Source organism: Lutjanus erythropterus, chromosome 2 (genome assembly GCF_056507025.1).
Source record: "Lutjanus erythropterus isolate fLutEry1 chromosome 2, fLutEry1.hap2, whole genome shotgun sequence".
NCBI classification, from domain to species: domain Eukaryota; kingdom Metazoa; phylum Chordata; class Actinopteri; order Lutjaniformes; family Lutjanidae; genus Lutjanus; species Lutjanus erythropterus.
The window spans coordinates 849623-866665 of record NC_139318.1 but is presented as its reverse complement, the minus strand read 5'-3'; the positions used below and the strand labels follow the sequence as shown (position 1 = coordinate 866665).

The 17043-nt window shown below is 37.1% G+C and overlaps 1 protein-coding gene across 1 annotated transcript in view; it reads left to right on the top strand.

The window, feature by feature from the left end:
* The window catches only part of LOC146330985 (dihydropyridine-sensitive L-type skeletal muscle calcium channel subunit alpha-1-like), a 137089-nt gene that overhangs the window by 7883 nt on the left and 112163 nt on the right, over window positions 1-17043 (top strand). The window contains exons 3-5 of the mRNA XM_084725882.1: window positions 11709-11848; window positions 12813-12955; window positions 13265-13417. Coding sequence (XP_084582008.1) covers window positions 11709-11848; window positions 12813-12955; window positions 13265-13417 — 436 coding nt within the window. The remainder of the gene's footprint in view (window positions 1-11708; window positions 11849-12812; window positions 12956-13264; window positions 13418-17043) is intronic.

The following is a 17043-nucleotide window of genomic DNA, read 5'->3' as shown; positions in this document are numbered from 1 at the left end:
GTAGTATACTCTATTATCAAGGAATATGACAGGCTGGCTATTTGTTATGTGCTGTCATGCTGGCTTGTATTGAATGCATTTAAGTGAATCTATCAAACATTTTACTAAATTACTTTATTATTGCTATTGATGTCGTGTGTATTGTCAATAGATATTGCTGTTTTATATGAGGCAACTCACTTGAGTGACGCAAAGTCTGTGAAATGCCTCCTTCACCACCTCTCTGTCTTTGAATGGTTTATTATGTTTCTCAAGAACGTGACTTCCTTGAAATGATGCTAAGGTGGCTGCATTTCTTCTGGTGTTAGGCTTCATGAAAATGGAGATTTTAGTTGTTTAATCTTACTCGTTCAGAGCTCACTTTTGGCTGTAGATTCCCTCTTGTAGGTTTTGTGCTTGGTGGTAAAATGCTGTTAAAAGTTGCCCTTCTTTGCTAGCATGACTCAAGCTTTGCATATCAAGCACACATTTTAAATTTGAAATGACAAAGGAAAAATTCTCTTTCTGTTCCATACGAAAATGATTTTTTTTGTTTGGCTGTAGCCTCCTAAAAAACAGGAATGTTAATTCTGCAGCTTAGTAAGCATGGTTCGCAGCACAGCGTGGTTTTCATCTGTCAGATTTGTCACTTTAGCGTGGTACTTGCGTGCTCTCAAGCCAACCAGTAGATAGCAGTAGGGGGGTAGGGGGGGTTCAGTAATTCAGTAATTAGTTGGATACAGTACAATTACAATATGAGGTCCTCGTTTCCAAAAATGTTAGTGAACCCAGTATTTTATTAAAGATATGACTTTTTTGTATGACTTTTTTGATTGTGTATGTAAGCCTTTCTACAACTATGCAAGAAGACAGCTCATTGATCCAAAGGTTTACAGATGGACAATAGGGATGTAATGATACATTCAACTCATGAGTCAATATTATTTCCAATACTGGCTTCACAATACGATTTTCTCACTTTTTTTTTTTTTAACAGCATGAGCTTACAGACAAATTATGACTGAAAAAATATTCCTGTAATTATTTCTCAGACAAAAAACACAACATGTCTGAGGTAGAGTGTAGCTGCAAAACACAAACTATGCATGAATATATATTTTAAAAATATAAATAAATATATAATATATATATTTAAATATATAAAAACTACAACAGATATTTTCTCTTATCTTTAACAAATAAATAGAATCCCTTTTAATTTATTTTTTATCTCTGAGGTAAACTGCAAAAAAAAAAAAAAGTCCTCTTTAAAGTGCAACTGAAATTATATTTTATCTTAAAAAATAACTAAAATTTGGATTTTTAAAACAAATCTCACATCAAGATAACTAAATGAATAATACAAATAAATGAAATATCTTCAAATAAACAAACTAAGGCTTGCATGTGTTTGAAAATCTGCTTGTCAGATAATTTGTCAATAATGTAAAAATGTTCCTTTCCTCTAATATCACAAATCATGTTGCAATTGCAATATCAGTCAAAACTAGGGATGTCCCGATACAACTTTTTCACTTCCGATACGGAATATCAATATTGCAGCCTTGAGTATGGGCCGATACCGATATCGATCCAATAGCATGAATCATACATACTTTTATTACTTATTTTGTAGTGTGGAATGTTAGAAAAGGCATGATCAAGTGATGTTACTCAAACATCAAAACTGGATAGAAGTGCTGGAGCGGAAAATGGACTGCTTATCGGAGCGCTTATATCTGAGATTTTAGATGCAGTCTGATAAAATCCGATACTCGTTTTTTGGCTGATATCGGACCAATATCTGATATCAACATCGGATCGGGACACCGCTAGTCAAAACAATTGCAATTAGATAGCTCTTTAAAATTGTTCAGCCCTATTATGAATAATCCATTTCTGCCAATAGATCTTCCTTAATGTTAACCTTTCAAGTTGGATAAAAATGTCAATTAGGGTTGGGCGATATGTTAAAATTTTCCAGTTGTCCCCGACACATCTAGACATTAAACCTGTTTGATATCTGTATGGGCTTCTGGATCCAACCTTTGAATAGTTAACACATCAGGATCCTCCCTCGGGTGGGCATGTGGCTATGTGCATCCAATAAGGGGGGGTTGTCAATAACATCCACAATCTGTTGGCAAGTTTTAAAGCAGGGCTAACATCATGTAGCGTGTCCTCAGCTTTAGTGGCACTAATACACCAAGAAACATAGCAATTCACCAACAAAACCAATGGAAAATACTCCTAGTAAGTCTACATGGAAGTAAATAAATGATAATTTTAAATATTTTTAAAAATCAACTTTGCAGTTGTTCATTAAGGAAGGAAATGCACTCAACTCATTAGTTAGAACTAAGAGATACAAACAGCTACACTTACCCCTGGTTGTGTCCCAACTCCCATCTTCGTTTCCAGCATAAATCATACATTCTGTTTTTCCTTCATTAATTATTCAAACTGTGGTACGCATATAGTTGGTGGTAAGTGAGCTTCCTCGAGTGGCTGGCTTTCCTGTATTTTTGTTTAAAAAATACAATGTAGCAATGATCATGCACGTAGCATATACACATGTCATCCATGATTACTGGTAGTTACAAGCTTAACTGTGATGGCAACATAGTTAGAAAAATTTAAATAAAATGAGACTGACAGCCAAATTAATACTAGAACAGCTGAGGTGGTCATTTTGACTGTTTTCAAATTTATATGTACCATAATTTTGTTGAATTAAAAATACAATGCAGTTGGTACGTGACTTTTCCTAAAAGTCTCTGTATTTTCATTTTAAAAAGTTTTTTATATAAATTACACGAAGGGCAAGGAAAATGTGATCATTTTTACTTATTTCAGCCACAGGTGGTCACACTGACCCCACAGAAACTGCTGCTGTTGTATTGTTTTCTTTTACACAGTTGGAGATGGTGTCTCAGTTAATAATACCTCACAAGTGGCCTCAGTTTCCAGCTTCCTGACATCAAAATACAAATAATTAATGAATTAATTAGACTCAATTAAAATAAAGTAGGACCAGGGATAGCTTTAACACTTTTTGTCTCAGCACCTATAATTCCCTGTTTTAAATTTTACTTTTGTATTCACTGCCATTCTTTTCCCATAGCCTATGATTATTTTTGTGATAAATAAATAATCTTATAAAATAAATACAACTGTTTCTAGCTCTGACTAATTCTAGTTTATTCTCAATTTGAATCAGATCACTAATGGTTATTATCCTACAGAAAAATACTGCTCTGAATATATGCAATCATTATGCTTTACTACATGTGATGGTTGCATATTAATAAATATATACAAACATTTTACAAAATTTGCATTTTGGAGTTATTTCATTTTTAGAAAGGTAGACTAAGAGTAAATGCATTAACCTCTTAGTCTGGTATTGCTCATGAGTTTGGAAGTCAAAGGTCAAAATGACTGCTTATGGACATTGCAGAAGTTACAGAATTTTGGTACTAATGTGGCGACGCCTGAGACTTAGTTCAGGCAGACAACTCCAGCTGCGTTGCCAATCACACGTGACATACCTCACTCTAGATCAGGGGTGTCAAACGTACGGCCCGTGGGCCAAAACCGGCCGGCCACAGGGTCCAGTCCGGCCCACAGGATGACTTTGCAAAGTGTGAAAATTACAGAGAAGTTGTTGAAGAAATGTTAGGGTTGAAACGATTCTTAGAGTAATTCGAGTAATTTGATTACTAAAATATGTTTAAATCAGAACAACTGTACAGCACACTGTGTTTCACATGTGGTGGTTATTAAAGACCAAAGTATTGATGAGTGGCGACATTTAAATTGTGATGTCATTTATTATCACACGGCTGCAGCATCTCTCCTCTCTGCATCAGTGCAGTTCCTCCATACACACACTCACAGTACAGACACACAGAGGAGGTCAGTGTGATTCTCTGACCCTGTCTGTATCTCATCTGTTGACTTTCTTCATCAGCAGGATGTTTTATAAAGACAAAAAGACTAAACCTAACTCGCATTCTGGGTTTTTCCCTATATATTAATCCACCTGCGATTCAGTTTTCACAGCAGCAGAGAAGCTGCATGTGGAGGAGACTGTTGTTAATGACAGTTTATTACAACAGAAACTAACGTGATGGTTAATGACATCGACACCAACCAGATGCACTTATAAAATTAAACAACTGTATAAGGAGGCCTATATGTAAAGGAGAGTCTGTGTTTCTCTGTGAGAAACTTTCAGATCTTCTCACAGCAGAGTGAACAGGTCAGGGAGGAGAGGAGCGCACATTGATCACTAATCAATCACTGATACCGTCGTCCTCTCGGACTAATTAAAAAATTAAAATGACAAAATTGGTGACAAATCAAACCTGGGTGTCCACACAAATAAAGTCTTTGTGTGAAACACTGCAGAGTGTAACATCGTGCTGTTTACCGACAGTCTCCTGTTATTAGTTTGACAGAGAGACAGAGAGGGTCGTGTCTAGAAGGGAACCCTAGACCCGCGAAAGATCGCGTGAGTTCGATTATTTTAGTAGAAATAACGAACACAAATCTCGTGAGAGTTGTGCAAATAAAGAGTTACCTTCTAGACACGACCAAAAAAGGTGCGCAGCTCAAAAAACAGAAAATCATGTTGTGGTGTCGATGTTTTAATGTGGCGGGCCGCCATACATAAAACAGTATTCACTGATCCACAGAGAGTCACTGAAACACTGATCACTGACCTGCTGTGATAGAAAAAATACTCACATTCTTTAAGTAAAAGTACTAATACCACAGTGTAACTATTGTAACTATTTAAAAATCTTGCACGTTATTGTTTCCATTTTTGAAAAATCAACATTTTTATTGCTGTTGTTGTAACTTTAATGGTATTCTTATCGTTATTTTTTGATGACTAAATACAGACCTGCAAACTCATAAGAGGAGAAAAAGGTGGCATGTTGGTAAACCAGTCCCCTGTCCTCTGAGGGTCTGGGAGCGTCTGTCCTGCTCCAGAAGAAAAATGTTGTGATTTTAACATGTGAACAAAACATTCTGGTGAATGTTTCAGTTCAAAGAGTTAGTTCCATCTTCTGTTTGTGGTTTCTGCAGACATTACTACCTTTACTTTTACCTTTGTACTTGAAAAAAAAGTAAAAAGTAAAGTAAAAACAGTAAAAGTAAATCTATAGTAAAAGTAAAGTTACTTTACTGAATAATTTTACTTTAGCAATTTACCACTTTACATTGTTCTTAAATAAAGCAACAGTAATGTAATAGAAAAACAGAACATGCAGAACGGCAGAATAATCGATAGATTATGCTTTAATTTTACTGGTCTGGCCCACTTGAGATCAAATTGGGCTGTATGTGGCCCCTGAACCAAAATGAGTTTGACACCCCTGCGTTTGGTATGAACTATCTAGAGCAGGGGTGGGCAATTATTTTTCATGGGGGGCCACATAAGAAATTGATCAGGCTGCCGGTGGCCAGACACAAATGATACAAGCTCCCAATAATGGCCAAATCTCTAACAGTGGAATGGTCAGTCATGGTGTTCTTTAAAGGGCACTTCTACTGTTGGTCACCCTCTCTGAATTGCCATGTGATGAACTGTGGGATGATATTTTGTTGGCGATGTCCATAACTTGATGTTTCACTGTGTGCCATGCACGCTGTGTCACTGCCTGTTCATTCGTCGTTTCAGCTGACTGGTAATCGGCTATTGTTGCTCATATGATTGTCATTTACGTTTACGTTTTTGTTCTTCGGAGTGTAGGTCTCCGTCTTCACGGGAAGGTGCTGTCTTTCCCCAAACACCGGCTCAGACAACCGAGGCTCTTCAGTATGATTTGGATAACCTCCATCCGTGATGGAGCTCTATCGACCGCAAACAACTGGCTCAATGGCCTGAACATCGCGTCCTGCAGAACTTTACACCCATGGTTTCATTCCACCCGGCCTCGGCCATGAGGAGCTCTTCAGTTACCTCCACATTCAAGTAAACTCCGACAGAGGCTCCTCCCAAAGAAACGTGGAAGCTCCAGCATGAGCAAGCCGCTTCCCAAGCAGCGTCCCACGCAGCTTCTCCCACTCCCGTAGTTTCCCCCTAAAGGCCGACACGAACAGAACCCGGTCCCTCCGCTGAGTCAGCCTTCCTGTCCTCTCTCTCGAGTCAACATCAACATTCAGCATGATGAATGCAAACTATTCCTTTGAGTCAACGCAAACTTTTGTGCCGAAATGTAAACAAACCGGGTCACCGTCTGTAACTTTTGATACGGGCAAAAATGCGCTGCTGTTGCTGACGTCACACCGTAGAGGACTCTGGGAACTGTAGTTCCAACTCCACCATGGGTCTCGGCTCCTGCCCTCTGCAGCTGCAATTCTGTTTCCCTCAGGGACCAAATTTTAACAGGTAATCTGTTCCGTTTTTATTTCATATATTGACTGAAGAAGGGGACAAAAATATTACTGTTTAATGTATTGATATTACATCACTATTTTATTGGGGAAATATGAGTGAATAATCTTAATTTTCTGTTATGCAGGTCCTAATCTGCAACCAGGGGTGGAAGTAACTAATTATAAATACTCAAATTACCGTAATTAGCTATTTTTTTTGGATACTAATACTCTTGAGTAGATTTCAAGTCTGTACTTTTACTCATACTTAAGTATGCATCACAAGATATAATCTACTTAATTACTTGTAAACCCATAGTTGAGTACTGATTACAACTTGAATTAATATCCAAACCTTTCATCTGCATTTCAGTAGCCAGTCAAGAGATCTGATCAACTGGCCAATGAGAACAAAGACATGCAAATGAAAAACAGAACAAATTATTAATCTTTAATCAATTAATTCTCATTAACATATTTTGAAAAGGTTTTGTCTGGCAGAGCCATTTCTGAATAAGGAAAATTAAACTGGGGTAAAATTGACCAAAAGAAACAAAATGTTTTGCAAATTATTAATGGCTTTTAGCATTTTCAAGTATTGGTTCAGGAAAACATAATTTTTGACATGAGCAACTTGTACTTTTACTTAAATATTTCTAATATATTCATCTAAATATTATAGAGTTAGTTGCTCAAGGAGTTAAACCAAAGAAATGTTTTTCTTAAGTCTGTAAATATGCTGCACAGGCAGGAAGTGTTCACAGCATGACAATATTTTAAACAGTAGTTTAACCCAGTGTTTCCCATCCCTGGTCCTCAGGGACCCCTGCACTGCATGTCTTATGTTTCCCTGCTCCAACACACCTGATTCAAATGATCTGGGCTCCGTTTCCCAGAGCGTTCGTAGCGCTACGTGCGTCGTAAGTTGTATTTTAAGGTCTCCCGGGCTGTTTCCCAGAGTTGGGAAGCTGTTGTACGCTTAAGGGAGACCTAAAGATACAACTTACGACGTCCGTAGCACTACGAAGGCTCTGGGAAATGGGGCCCAGGTTGTTGTCAGGCGTCTGCAGAGGCTTGATGACAAGCTTATCATTTGAATGGACCAGGGTTGGGAAACACTGGTTTAACCCACATTTGTATCCAACACAAATTGCACTTAAGGCAACTTGGGACAACGTCATTGCGATTTTGGCAATTTCGATTAACTGTTTGCCCTAATCTCAACCCTCACTCTCCTAGCGCTAATGGCATTCATTGTTCTGTCAAATAAGCATTTGGTTGCAACTTTAGCCTTTGCATCTTTGTCACCTTGCCAGAGGCATTACGCTGGATTCTGTACAACATTTGCAACTTGCATATGTCTTTGAGAACGAGCATGCATAGGCCCTTCCTCATGTTTGCTATGCAAGTATCTTTAGCACAGGGCAAGCATTTGTATCATGTTCACTCGTATTGGCTAATTCCGTAAATCTAAAGACACTGGTCTTGGACAAAGGCTAATGCTCAATCTTGTATTGCAGGGTGTAAGTGCAACATGTCACCAGCATGTGAATACATTTTGGCAATTGTTGATTGTGGTGAATGGCTCCAAGGAGCTCTTAACGCACAGGAATATGGACAGCATTAAACTTATTGATTTATAAATTGTGCTCAATTGTACTACTTTCAGGATGTTTTCTTACTGTTAGATTTGTCTAAATTTGATTTGCGTTTAATCAACCAGGAGATTAGCCACCAGGAACTTCCATTGCCTTTATTACGACCTTGCTGAACCCGTAGATTCCCCTATGCACTGCTTCTGTTGGTTTTTGGGGATTCTTCAATATGAGTGGCAGATATCTGGCAAACTGAAATTCAATTCTTTGATCAATCCTGCTCTTTACAAGCTTTACCCAGTTGTCATTGTTTGTTCTCTCTGGGGCAACAGATGGACCAAGACCAGATTATGGTGTTTTGTGACAATGTAGCTACATCCTAAATAAATGATTAAGGCAGCTCAAAATGCTACTAATAAATCCCTCATGTGACAATTGACTTGGTCATGTATTGACCAACTTCTTTAAACAAGCGCTTCCATCCCTGGTCATGAACTAGTAGCTAGTAGTAGCTATACTCTCTCATGCTTTAATGTCAGTAGTATGTAGGAACTATGTTCCTCTAGCCCTACCCTTTATTCGGGTGATCTAGACTAAGCACGTTCAAACCACTGTAGGATCTGTCGTTTGCCGCATTCAAATGCATGAGATTTTAATTATCCAAAGTGTAATTAAGCCTCTGATTCAACTTGGGTTTTCTGCACCAACCTCCTCCACAGTCCTCTACCTGTAGACTTCTGTGCAGTTGTGCTCTCATTGTATTTCATTTGAATCTGGCCATCTTAATTGCAAAGTATCAAGCCATGCTAGTGGGAATTTGATATCTCATTTGATGCTAACCTCTTCATTCAGTTGTTCCTCAGTGTCATAAAGGTTCTCCCTTCAGGCAACGATGGACTGCTTCTTGCTATTCCACTGGTGCTTAGTTGGTGTCCAGCTCAAGTTAAGGTTATTTTTCACTATACTGATATTATGCTGGAAGCAGTTCTGTTGACTATTTCTATGGGTTTCTCAGGTTTGGTGACTACAGTTTCTCTCCTTTAACCCTCACCATGGTCTCGAAGTAAATCAAACACTTAAGGCCTGATAGATTTTGCCAAGGCACACAATTATCTTTGCAAAGACTAACACCACTTTCTCTCATTTCTCTTCCATGATGAATTTCCTGTCATTGATTCCTGACACTTCCATTGGCATCCTCTTTTCATCGCTGATGGTGGCAAACCCATGACAAGACCATGGTTCTCATCAAGTTGTGATTTACTTGAGCTGCATCCTACCTTGAGTGCTATTCCCCTTCACTCCCAAAGAACTGGCACGACTACATCTTCAGTGCTTCACCTGCTTACATCAACCCTAAAGTCCCTGGGCCGCTGGTCACCCTCTGCTTACCTGCTATGCCAGACTCCAAATGACTTTTGACAGCACAAGCTCATGAGTCTTGCTCCCTCTAACCATCAAACCATTGTATTTGCTCAATACCAAAATCTCTTGCATATCAGGTGGTTGCTGAGTGTAGCGTATTCATCCATCTCTGCGTTTGTTGGGGGGGGTAGTCTCATGGTAGTCTCTCTAGGTAGTATATTCCCTTACGAGTACTGGTGCTCGTTAGGAATGGGCCTCTAGGTGGCTGGTCCTCAGGCCCACACACTGGTGTTAAGCATTGCACCAACCACAAAACAGTAAGGTGGTACCTGGAGGACTCAATATTTTCTGAGGTATGTTGCAAAAATTTTAAAACACTGTTTTTAAATATTTGAACAGTATTTGGACTGTCCATCCTCAGTTTATGCTTGTTGTATTTCCTGTCTTATCATTAAAGAAACACTTTGAAAGAAAAGAAAATCAAGAATGTTTTTTTTTTATTTAGATCTGGTTGGTAACAAGCCTGTGACATGACATGATGTGACATCAAGTTGTACTTGACAGAGATTTGTTACTTTAATTAGTCGATTTAAATGAATTGAATTACTTTAGTGTGTATCCAAGGACAAGGATACAAGGACAATATCAGGCTCACATATCAGCTGAATACCACTGAAGGGCACTGTCCATGTGCTGTGTATCTAAAATAGACATGACTGCATGCTTCTGCTGAAATGGGAGAAGCCATAAAACATTCCAGTGATGTGTGAGTTTGTGATGACATGAATAGACAGAAGTCGATCACTGTGACGTGTGACATAAAACTCTAATGAAGCTGTAAGAAATGAGTAGATGAGATGATTTAGTGTGAGCATTAAAAAGACACAGTGGTAGTTTCATTTTGATGTTAAGAAAAGATTAGGCCACATATTAGTTTAAACACCAGGTACAACTGAACACTTTTAGATGTGGTCTTGATGTGCAGCACCTTTCAGCTGTCAGTCAGGTCATGGTGTAAATTATTATTAATCAAGCTGTCCAATCTAAACATTGGAAATAACTTAAGGACTTATTCACGCTATCATTGACAAACTATCAGTATCAGTTGAATTAAAACCAAACAGTATACATGCAAAAAAGTTATTTTAGGGCAGTGGTGGAAAGAGCACTGAAAAATGAACTCAACTACAAGTACTCTTACATTACTAAAATATTACTCAGTTACAAGTAAAAGTACTGGTATTAGAAAAAGACATAAGTACATAGTATTTGTCTCAAACTACTCAGAGTATCAGTTACTTTTAACCATTGATGTTTAATACACTGTCAATAGCAGCCACTCAATCAGAGTGGTTTGTGTTTTTCCAAATCTTCAGTCTAAATTCCTCCCAACTCTTTCTCTGTTCTGCTCAGTGGTCACAGTCACCTCAGGCTGCAGCTAATTAAAATTTTCATCATCAATCAGTCTGTCAATTATTTCCTCAATTAATTGACTATTAATCGATCAGTTTAATTCCCTAAAATCTAGGAAAATGTTGAAAAATGCTGATGACTGTTTTCCAAAGCCCAAGTTAACATCCTCAAGAAACCAAAAAATATTCACATTTGAGAACCTGAAATCTGAGAATTCAGACTTTTTTTTTTTTTTATTAAAAAATGACTCAAAATGATTAATTGGTTATCAAAATAATAATAAATAAATAAATCAGTGACCTCTTCACACTAGGGTTGCAAATTTTTTGCAGTTTCCTTAATCAGTGGGTAAAAATGCCAACAATCTATTGATCATTGATAATTTAGAAAATACTGGAAAAAAAATCTATTTTTTATTTTTTTATTATTTTTTTTCTCCCATTTTAAGTTTTACTTTCCTTATTCAGCAAATGGCTCCACCACACAAAACAATGTCAAATGAGGTGCAGTTACTGCCATTTCTAGACTATTGATTAAATATCCATGGGTATATCTTTAATCGGTTAAATTCTTACTGGTGACTCATCAATTAATGATTAATCATTAACATCTTCACTCCAAACCTGTACTGCTGCAGTGTTTAGTTTTTTGTCTATATGTCATTTTTTAATTGACCTGTTTGTGATCAGATCACCTTATTGGTTACAAAAATGCAGATGAAAGATTTGGATATTAATTCCACTTACTGTACTCAGTACCCAATTATGATTTTAAAAGCAACTAAGTAGATTACATATTTTAATACATACTTAAGTACAGACTAGAAAATCTACTCATTAAAATAAAAGTAGTCAAATCTACTTAATTACATTAGTGTATTTGCAATTAGTTACTTCCTCCCTTGTTTTAAGGGGTTATTTATGAGCAACATGGATTCAAATAGAAGTTGCTGTTTGTGTTTTACAGGAAAGCCTGGAGTACATCTTCCTCATCATCTTCTCTATCGAGTGTTTCCTCAAAATTGTTGCCTATGGATTTCTCTTTCATGCTGATGCATACCTAAGAAACTGCTGGAACATTCTGGACTTTGTTTGTGTATCTGTTGGGTAAGTGTTGAACCACTGAACCACCACACTTCGTTTTAGTTTGTAATTTAATGTTCTATATTAATTTACTGTTTGTGTTGTGTCGTTGCTTTGCAGAATAGTGGTCACAGTTAGTCCTAGGAGCATGAACTCTGTTTCTGTCAGCTCATGCCAACAAGGTCCTAGTTTGATACTCAGACCTTGTCCTTTCTCTTTGGATTTTGCATGTTCTCCCCATGTTCCCATAGTTGCCCTGCAAAAACTCCTGTTCTATCCTCTGATGAGGCCCATACACACAAAAAAGTAGACACTAGCCATAAAGGCTAGGACAGGCTTATGTTGCTTCTGTTGGTGCCTGAGAGGAAAGAACATGTCATTACGTTAGACTTGGGTGACTGGCTGGCTAGCTGAAAAGAAGTTCCTGTAAGTCATTGCAATGTGAATCTATCTCAAAATAATGACTTATTATCTCAGTAATTATAATTTTAGTATTTTAAAATGTTGGGTTAGTATCTCAAAGTAATGAAAACATTTTCTCAGGATAATGACTTATTAATATTTAAATCAATTACATATTTTATAAATATAACTATAGATTAGGATTATATATTTTATGTAGTGTATTAATTTGATTAAATTGGCTCAATATTTTGAAATATGAAATCATTATTTTAAGACACTAAATTATTAATATATTATTTTGAAATGCTAAATATTTATTTAGAAATACTAAAACATTTATCTGGATTGAGTTTGAAGAAGACTGCACAAAAAATACAAAGGTATCAAAAGTAAAAATACTTAAATTATACTTAAACTGCGAAGTAAATGTGGAGGGGAACCAAGATTTACCAGAGGAGAAGAAGAGCTGTGGGACCTGTCAGTGTCAGTATAGTCAGGAAAGATGTTTTGGAACATTGAATGTTCTGAACAAGCATTTTGGCAACCAGAGAAAACATCCAGTGTTGTGTTTCTGTCTCTGCAGCCTGTTCACTGTGGCAGTGGATGCCATTAATCACATCAGTGGAGTGGAGGCTCCAGTAGGAGAAAAAGGTGGTGGCTTTGACATGAAAGCTCTGCGGGCATTCAGAGTCCTCCGACCACTTCGACTTGTCTCTGGAGTTCCCAGTAAGTAACCAGTCTGCTGCTCAATCACAAACTTCAAAAAACAGTTCAGTTGTGTGTGTGTAAGTTAATTGTATAATTTCATCATTTTATAACTGAAAGTTACTTTAACATTATTGTGCTTTTATTCTGAGTAATATTATTTGTTATTATTATTAGTAAATGTTTTGTGGTCAGAGGCATTAGCTTATTTCACTAACAGTTATCAGTTATCAAGAGAAAAGACGAAAAGACGCTGTGGTACATGACAAGTAAGATTTTTTAGGAATACTGATTTCATTCATTTCAAAATGCATCCCGTTTACCCCTCAGGCCTGCAGGTGGTGATGAACTCCATCCTGAAGTCCATGCTGCCTCTTTTTCACATCACCCTACTGGTCCTCTTCATGGTCACCATTTACTCCATTATGGGACTAGAGCTCTTCAAGTGCAAAATGCACAAGACCTGCTACTACACAGGCACAAGTACGGCCGCACAACATGTGTATATATGGCAGTGATACAAGGGATGCATCTATCTGACTGGTGAACTAGTATCAGGTTAATACTGATCTTATTTAGCGGATCATGTACTGACAGTCAATAAGGCAAGTCTTTGTTGTTCTAAACTTTCAGCATGTCCTCATATACAGATTTCTAACCAAAAGTATATATATATATATGTATATATATATATAGATATAGATATAGATATACACACACACACACACACACACACACACACACATATATATATATATATATATCATCGTCTGAGAGATTCTGCAACTCTGTTTTCCTGTGAAACTCCAGAAGTGTTTTGTGGACTAACAAAATAAACCCAACCCTCAGTTGACATGAGGGTGACTAGACAATGACTGAATTTTTATTTTGGGGTGAACCATCCCTTTAAGAGCCTCCTAATTGAAGGAAAAATACAGTGTAGTGCTCGATATCTTGTTACAAATAAACCTGGTGTATCTAAACACAGCAAAAACAAGTCGTTTGGTGGAAAAGCAATATAAGAAGCATCTAACAGTACAACTGCCTAATGCACCTAATTTCCATATTCTGGCTTTATTTTATATATAAAACCTGCAGAATGTCACTTTTGGGGCTTTCCTTGGCTATACAAAATGTCAATCTGTTGCAGTAGATCAGAACAACGCATCCAGGTACTTTGCCTGGATGTGATGCCGCCTCTGTTTAGGTAAAAACAACTGCTCTAATTTGACTGATGGTCAATACATATTCTGAGGGCTTCGCCAGTTTAAACACATAAAATAAGAAAACGGCTTCACTGTTGAGCTATTACCAGTCCAAATCCTCTAACCAGTCAGGTGCACAATTATGTTATGTCTTTGCCAATCAATGAGTGGCATCACCACATATAAAAAAAAAGTTTTAAAAAAGAGTTGATGAGCGTCTGCCTCCATCAAAGTGGCAGAACGACTCCACTGACTAGCAATAGGTGGCACATCCTGACAGGTGATGCATTTCTGACATCTGTCACTTTTTAAGACACTGTTTTGCTGTTTTCTGTCCATTGTGGCATTATGGTGAACTAATTACACTGTCAATATTAAAATGCATGGAAATGACACTAATCAATCAATCAATCATCATGAGTATGTTTACATAGTAGTTGTTTATTTTGGCAAATATAAGCAGAAATGTAATTGTCTGGCTGATTTTGTACAGTTTGAGTATGGATCTGATTGTTGTGGGCTGATTGTTGTGAGTGTTTTGGGCTGAATATGTGACTGGACTTGATTTATTGGACCTTGTCAGTGCAAAAGTAATTTTTGTGTTGAATATTATTGATCTATGGGATTACTGTTGAGTTTTAATGTAGGCAGGTCACCCAGACGTTTTTGGATTCTTTAATAGCATGCGTGTTTGTTTCTTTTGTTTTGCTTGTTTTCTGTAGGGGGTAGGGGGCACCAAACTCTGATTATTAGAAGATGTCCACCTTTTTTAAATATAAATTTCAAGAAATGCACTGCACAATTTTCTTGGCCGATTCTGATTTCCAGTTTTTTTATGTGTCTAATTTAGGCAAATTCCGATTATTCAGTCTTTCTAAGAATTATAAGTGACAGAATACACAGAGAATTTTGTAACTTGTCTTGTGCTTTAGTTCAGCATAAGATAGGGCCCAGATTGTTTATCCTTCAGCCAGAACAGGAGAGGAGATTGTCAGTCTTTGAACATCAGTCTGCTACTGGCTAACTAGAGCTAGAAAGTTTACTGCTGTTTGGCTGCTTCATCTTCCTGTAGACTGTCTGTCTTCTCTTTATCCTGTTCTTGGAATCTAACACCGACTTCATGCAAATGCGTGTGTGTCTCTGTAACCAGCACTGTCATGACTGTGATGGACACTGTGATGTGACCATCGTGCGTAGCATTTGTGTGAATATGACTGCTACAAAATCGGTTATGTGACGCTGAACTTTTTGTTGTTGTAGTATATTTATTTGCTTTAGTATGTTATATAGCATTTCAAAGTCTAAATGCTTGCTGTGTTTAAACATGTCATTTTCACCCCATTAAATGCCAATTTTTAGATTTATCAAGAAATGTCAGCATTACACCAGCAATGATGTGTTTCGTCACAGTACAGGAATATTACATCTCAAAACACATTCTTAAGTGTGCAGCACATTTTCATAAATATCACTCTCCTAAATAACAACCATTAAGTTTAAAAATATGAGCCAACAGTGACAGGTGGACTAAACTACACTGAAAGGTTACAGTAATATTTTGTGTCAGGAAAATATTTTATACCTAGGCTTTTTGTGCAACGCAATAATTTTACTGCAGCATATTGCACAATACCATTCATATTTAATGTAGCCCTGAGGAAAAAGTCTGCAAATGGAGGGAGAAGACCAAAAAAACTATTTAAATTCTTCTTATTTATTTTTTATTCTTTTACAGTTTTATTTGTTTTATGACACTCCCATGCTTCTGTATAGTAACACCCTATTCCAGAGAGCTGCAGAAAAAGAATTAGAGAGAAGCTCAAAGTATTTTGATATTTACAAGCTACAAGAACATCCTAATCCACATAGCACATTACTGTAACCATAGACACACTACAACTGAGCTCCCTGTCATGCAGCGAGCAGTGATCTCACAAACAAAGTTCACAACACAATTACCCATGATTATGTATTTTTCTATGTGGATTGAAAATGGAAGTTCATTTACAAGTTGTGGTTTACAGCTTGTGCTCATATGGTGTCCTGGACCACCTCCTGAGGTGGTTTGTCTGATCAGATCACAGTGCGTCTTCACTGTGTCTTGGGTACATCTACATGTGCACTTTCATGCGGACAAGCACTACCTGATTGCAATCCAATTAGAGCAGCACCTAACCGTTATTTTTTAAACAATTAACCTAACGATTAAATTTTCAATTATTGATTAATGTGTTAATCAATTTATCTATTGATCTAATGATTATTTTTTATTATTCAACTATATAACAATTAATTTACCTAAATTAAAAAACAAAAATTTGTCTCAACAAGCTGAGACAAGTTTGACTGAAATTAACTGCTAAAATAGTCCCAGTCTTTGGATGATCACAGCGAGGCTCTCTGCAGCTTGTTCTCTTGGTGAATCCATGCTCTGGCCAGGCACAGCAATTCATAGCGACATACGATACAATATACTTTATTGTCCCCATAGGGAAATATTTTTTGAACTCAAATGCTGCATACAACATGCCTCCACAGTGTGATAAAACAAACAACATAATAAATAAATTGCACATAATCCACATTGCACATTACAGATATTGCACATACAAATACATAACACATATTGCACATACCCTGTGGTAAACACCATGAAACTATTGCACAGTCCCTGCAGCCTCAAACAGCACTATTCAAAAGCTTAATGGAGGTAGGAACAAATGATTTTTAAATTGGTTAAGTTTACAGTGGGGAACTCTGTATCGTCTGCCAGAAGGCAAGAGCTCACACACGTTCCGATACAGCCTGATAGAATAAAAACATAATCTTCTGGTCCACACCATACACTCTGAATCTACATAAAAAGTAAAGTCTCTGCTATAGACGTCAACATTTAAAATAAGG